This window comes from Lutra lutra, chromosome 7, assembly GCF_902655055.1.
Source record: "Lutra lutra chromosome 7, mLutLut1.2, whole genome shotgun sequence".
Classification (NCBI taxonomy): Eukaryota; Metazoa; Chordata; class Mammalia; order Carnivora; family Mustelidae; genus Lutra; species Lutra lutra.
This window is the reverse complement of record NC_062284.1, coordinates 46,287,660-46,293,915: the sequence shown is the minus strand read 5'-3', so window position 1 is coordinate 46,293,915 and position 6,256 is coordinate 46,287,660. Positions and strand designations below refer to the sequence as shown.

Here is a 6,256-nt window from a genome sequence, read left to right as displayed (position 1 = left end):
ATCCCTCAGCGAGACACCTCACACTGTCGGGAGAAGCAGTGAACCTTCCCTCAGAGAAGGGGGGGGGGGGGGGGGGGGGAAAGAAAGTGAGCCTCATGCTGAGGAGACCCAGAGGGAAAGTCTTAACTTGTCCATTGGCTCAGGTCAGCTAAGAAAAATATATGGTGTGCTTAGCAGGAGCCCTCCTCAGGCAGGACGTGTAGTTAAAGAAGAGTTTGAAGAAGATTCTGTCACCTGGTTCAGAGGACGTGAGTGAGGGGGCTCAAGAGTGTGGGCAAAGAGGTGCACGCTTCAGCAAGTGTGAGGCAGGTGCATCAACAGGCCCAGGTGAGTGAGGAGGCTGGAGTGTGAAGGAAGGGTCCGGAGAAGTATCTCTTCAGAGAGGAGGAAGTGGGCAGGGGGGCAGAAGGAAAGAGAGAAGAGCCCGAGAAGGGAGACGGAGGGAGGAAGAGAAGGAAGGGGAGACAGGGCCCGGGGTCCCCAAGGTTGGGGATATTGGGGAGAGAGGTCTTGGAGGCTCCAGCGCTGTGGAGGGACGCCGATGAGGGCGCGCCCCCTAGCGGCCCCGCCGCGCCAGAGCCCTGCCGCTCAGGCCTTAAAGCCCCGCCCCAGCCCCGTGCGCAGACTGGCGCCGGCTTCCTTTTCGTCGCGCGGCCTCTTGGTTCCGGCCGCGGTGCGCGGGCGGAAAGTTTACGCGGACGGACTGGCCGGCGATGGGCGCGGGGTGAGTCGGAGAGCCCGGGGGCCTCGGGCTGTGCTTCATTGCTTGTGGAGCTGCAGGAGAAGGGGTCAGGGGTCGGGAACGACGCGGAGCCGGCCCCCGGCCTTCCCGCTGCCCCGCGCGGTCTGTGCGGCGCCAGTTCTGGGCCTTGCTCCCGGCCTCCCCTCGCTCGGTAGCTCGGGGTCGCGGGCCCGGCGTAAACACCGCGATTCGGGCCCCTTGCTCAGGCCCTTTTCGTTCCCCCTGCCCATAAGACTTCACATCTCAGTTTGGGGGTTGGACTGATTTTGAGGTAAAAAAATCCACTCCCCGACTGCGATTCAAATGCTGTATTCCCAGGCTGGCGGTTCCGAGATGAAGTTGTATCCGAGAACTCGGGAGGCGCTCCTCAGGGCAAGGGAAGTCAGGCTGGCAGAAACCTGAGGGTAGGTAAGGACGCTAACATGAATGCCTGGACCCCCTAGAAGCCCGAGAAATTCGAGTGGAATCACGCTTGGAGAGCGAAACAGCTGAGAATCGATTCTTTTGCAATCAATCGCCAGCTGCAGGGAAGTTGTAAACATGTTTAGGTGATTTGGTATTAAGGCCAAGTCAGGTGGCTGGGGTCTGTTCTCAGGCATAGACTGTTGAGAAAGATGGCTTGTAGTTGTCTTAGCGTTATTTGTAAACTACTTTAAATAGTACTTCTGGGAAAGGGGGAGAATTAACCCAAGTGAGAAATACTTCATGTTCTCAAAAAGTTGCTGGACTGTGGTGGGCACGGATTTTTTTTTTTTTTTTTTTAAATCCGGCCTAGAGTGCCGGAGTGAATCATCCTTCGAGAACATGCAAGTCCCTCCTTTAATTCTGTGCTTACAACTTAAGTAATGGTTTCCCTTGATTTTCCACTGTTAAGAATGTGGATGGCCGTCAATACATCAGTAAAGAGAAAAAGCCAGCTCTAGAGGTGTTTGCAGAGAAGGCAAGACTGCCGGCTATGGGCACCCTTTCCCGTGTTAACAGCGCATTTCAGGGGCCGGAAATGTTTTTTTATACCTGATCTAAATCTGTATATATGCTTTCCCAGTCTCCTTGAAGAGTTGAGGAAGTACTTCCCATGATATCCCCAACTTTTTTTTTTTTTTTTTAAGAGCGAAGGGGAGAGAGCCAGTAAGTACAGTGGAAAGGGACAGAGCAAGAGGGTGAGAACTCAGGAAGCACTCATCAGGGCAAGGGAAGTCAGGCTGCCAGAAACCTAAGGGTTGGTAAGGACCCTAACATGAATGGGTGGGTCCCTAGAAATTTGAATGGAATCCCACTCAGTGAAACTGCTGGGAATGGTACAGAGGCTTCACACACAGCATAGAGCCTCCTGCAGGGCTCAATCTCACAACCCTGAGATCATGACCTGAAGCAAAATCAGTAGTCCCCTGCCCAACCAATTGAGCCACACAGGTACACGCCCCCATCTTTTTGTTCCTCCCCTCTGAACATTTGTTTATTTGAGAGCCTGCACATGTGCCCAGGCATGCACATGGGTAGCAATGGGCAGAGGGAGAGGAAGAGAGAGTCTTAAGCAGACTCTCTACTGAATGTGGAGCCCAATGTGGGGCTTGATCTCACAACTCCATATTATAAACTGAGCCAAAACCAAGAGTCTGAGGCTTAACCAACTGCACCACCCAGTTGTCCCTTCCCAACTTTCAATGATGAACAGAGGTCTACATGGAAATGGGACTACCATGTGAGCTGGATAAGCTCTATATGTGGGCAGAGACACAGGAGTCACTAGTATTTGCTTGAATGAGGAGGAGAGAAGGAAATGTGTTTCTGGTTTCCGGAATTAACATTCATCCTGTGTTTTGCCAAAGAATGTTTTGTGTGGTGCCTAGGGGTAGTTTGTTACTCATTATCAAATATTTGTCAAGCACATACCCTGTGCCAGGTACTGTGAGAGATGAGAGATGTACTGAGAGATGTTGGTGGGCACAATCTGACCCAGTCCCTCCCCTCAGTGACCTCATGGGCTAATATAGTATAATTGAGCCAATATTATACAGGGCCTCACTTCTTGAACAGCACAGGTAAGACCCAGAAAGAAAATAAACTGAGAAGATGAAGTAGTACCAAGTTGATACACTTAAGCCCATATGTTTTACACTAAGGGAAACCTACAGGCTCTGAGAACCTGTTGAGTTTGACTTTGGGCACAGTTTTAACAAGCTTGATTACCTGGCTTTCTAGCCCATAGTAGCTAAGAAGAAGCAAATTAGGGAATTACTGAGTTAGATAGAATGTAAGCTGATGGACTAAAAATTAATCATAAAAAGGCACCAAAACAGAGCACAATAGCCTGGATCCCTTGAATACAGGGCATTGTTTCTGTGTATATTCTACATAATCCCTGTTTTATGGGACCTTCATGGTAATTGTGTAGAAAAGGGTTAAATGGGAAACACAGGGTTAGCAAGTTCAAACTGGATTTTTTGCTCTAGAACTTTTCAGTGTCTTTATTAATGCCTGAACTCCTTTTTCTTGGAGCATCTCTCCAGAACAGTGTTCTGCAGCACACAATGCTGGGGTGGGGGTGAAAAAAAAAAACGAAAACAAAACACCAAACCTGAGAACAGCAGGGTGATAGGCAGTATTGGCGTTTAGAGTGGAGATGCCCAGTCATCATAGAGTAGGTTATGTTTTGCACAGTGTTTAATGAGGCAGAAAACAGGGATGTGTATTTTAATTTTTCTACCAAAATGGCTAAACATTTTGGAATTTTAAAGAGTCTGGGGAAGTAATTTATATCCCTCATTTGATCTTTATTGACGTTAGATATATGAGGCACTACTGTATTTGAAATGTGTCTCAGGCTGCTATGTGGTAAAAAGGCTTTTCCCACTTCCCTTGAGTCACTGACCCCTGTTTATAACCTTGCTTCCATGAGCCATTATGTTCTGAGTTCCTGACAGCCTTTTTACAAGTGGAATTTTATAATAACGTTTGTAGTTGGATACTTCACTGTAACAAGCAGTTTGGCCAGTGTTAAGTGTTTTTGAATTAAGTTCCAAAAAAGAGGGGCCCCTGGGTGGCTTAGTTGTTAAGTGTCTGCCTTCAGCTCAGGTCATGATCCCAGGGTCCTGGGATCGAGCCCCACATCAGGCTCCCTGCTTGGCGGGAAGCCTGCTTCTCCCTCTCCCACTCCCCCTGCTTGTGTTCCCTCTCTCACTATGTCTGTCAAATAAATAAATTAAATCTTTAAATTAAAAAAAAGTTCAAAAAAAGAAATTAGCAAGCATTTAATTTCTAACCAATTTTGTCCATCCAGGGTCTTCCCTAATTGTATATATGCAGTGAGTTTTATGAAGGTGCAATTAGAATATACGTACAATCCTATGACCTGCTTTTCTCAGTTACTGGTATTTTATATAAATATTTCTCATATTTATTTATTTATTTAAGATTTATTTATTTATTTATTTGACAGAGAGATCACAAGTAGATGGAGAGGCAGGCAGAGAGAGAGAGAGAGAGGGAAGCAGGCTCCCCGCCAAGCAGAGAGCCCGATGTAGGACTCGATCCCAGGACCCTGAGATCATGACCTGAGCTGAAGGCAGCGGCTTAACCCACTGAGCCACCCAGGCACCCTATTTCTCATATTTAAATACATGTCTTTTATTTATAGCTATATAAGAGTTCATTATGTCAAAAGACTATAGTTGCTTATCAACAGAGTAGCTGCAAGTGGTATCCCCATGAGCAAGTCTGTATATCTGAACTTTCTTGTTTATTTTTGAGAACAGAAATGTTTCTTCATGTAATACTCCATCCGTAATTTTAAAGGACTCTGTTTTCTCCATTTCTTCTGCATATTGACTTTTTTTTTTTTTTTTTGAAGATTTTATTAGTTTACTTCTTTCTTTCTTTATTTAGAGAGAGCCTGAGCTGGGGGAGGGACAGAGGAAGAAGGAAGAACAGAAAGGAAGATCTCAAGCACTACCAAGCATGGAGCCTGATGCGGGGCTCAATTCCAGGATCTTGAGATCATGACCTAAGCCAAAACCAAGAGTCAGATGCTTAACAACTACAACTGAGCCACCCAGGCTGCCCTCTGCATACTGACTTTTATACACGATTTCCTGAGATGATAATGTCAGCTGGCCTATATACTCTTTCTTTCATTTTGTTCTTTTCCCTCACAATGAAAGCATTGTTTCCCAATTTACATACAGTATTACTGAGCTAGTAGTAGTTTACTGCTTTTGTCATGCATAATGATTTCCAGCTTTGTCTAATTTGGATTATGACTCTACTAGCCCTTTAATTTTTACATTTTACATTCATTTTAGTAATAAAAAAGGCATCAAGCAACAAGATAAATAAACACGCAATTATTGCTGTATTGATTAAGAAAATGATGGTGCCCCGAAAAAAGGGTAGCTTGTCAAAAAGCACCACCGTGTGACCATTAGAAATGTTCCTTCATAAATTACGTGTTGGAGAGGCGATGTAGGAATGTTTGTTATATTCAGTTGTATAAACTTTGAAATTATGAAAGTCAAGGGCTACCTGAATTTAATATATTTTTTAATAGAAATATGTGGTCCTTGGGGCACCTGGGTGGTTCAGTTGGTTAAGTGGCTGCCTTAGGCTCCAGTCCAGGCTCCAGAGTCCTGGGATTCAGCTCCACATGGGGTTCTCTGCTCAGCAAGGGAGTCCGCTTCTTCCTCTTCCTTTGCTTGTGCTCCCTCCCTGCTTGTGCTTTCTCTCTCACTCTCTCTCTCTCAAATAAATAAAATCTTTAAAAAAAAAAAAAAAAAGCATGTGGTCCTTGATTTATGGCCATTTAGTGGGTGATTCTAGGAGTTGTTCACACAGTGAATTAAGTTGCTTGCTTTCCTCCCTCTGAAGTCTCTGCAGTTTTGCCTTTACCTCAACTTAAATGAGGTTTGCCTTCACTCATTTCTGCAAAGTTTGGTTAAAATTAGGGTGGGAGGAAAAAAAAACGTTTTTCTCTCTGTAACATGTAAGACCTAATCATACTTATTTTCTACAGCATTTCTCTGTTCATAGCTGTTTGTTTGCACTCTGACCGGGAACACTGGGATCATTTTCATCATGCCAACAGTGGTGGTAATGGACGTATCCCTTTCCATGACCCGACCTGTGTCGATCGAGGGGTCTGAGGAATATCAACGTAAGCACCTAGCAGCCCATGGTTTGACGATGCTGTTCGAGCACATGGCCACAAATTACAAGCTTGAGTTTACAGCCCTGGTGGTTTTTTCCTCACTTTGGGAGCTGATGGTTCCTTTCACAAGAGATTACAACACACTTCAGGTATAAAAAGTAATGAGTTATTATATGTACAGGGCCCAGATTTTTAGGAAGGAAAATAGTGTTACCATATTGCACTGAATATTTATAACTTGGACTTTTTTTTTTTTTTAAGATTTATCCATTTATTGGGGGAGGGGGAGGAGCAGAGGGAGAGAGAACCTCAAAGCAGATTCCATGCTGACCACTGAGCACAATGATCTCAGGACCCTGAGATCAAGACCT

General features: G+C 45.4%; 1 protein-coding gene across 11 annotated transcripts in view; it reads left to right on the top strand.

The window, feature by feature from the left end:
• The first annotated feature begins 623 nt into the window (after positions 1-623).
• Positions 624-6,256, top strand: part of INTS14 (integrator complex subunit 14) — a 30,815-nt gene continuing 25,182 nt past the window's right edge. For 2 of the 11 annotated variants that reach the window (XM_047736339.1, XM_047736340.1), the window contains exons 1-2: positions 1,027-1,146; positions 5,751-6,034. In XM_047736339.1, the coding sequence (XP_047592295.1) occupies positions 5,813-6,034 (222 nt within the window). In that variant the 5' untranslated portion in view covers positions 1,027-1,146; positions 5,751-5,812. The other 9 variants (XM_047736342.1, XM_047736334.1, XM_047736336.1 and 6 more) reach the window with 9 other exon arrangements.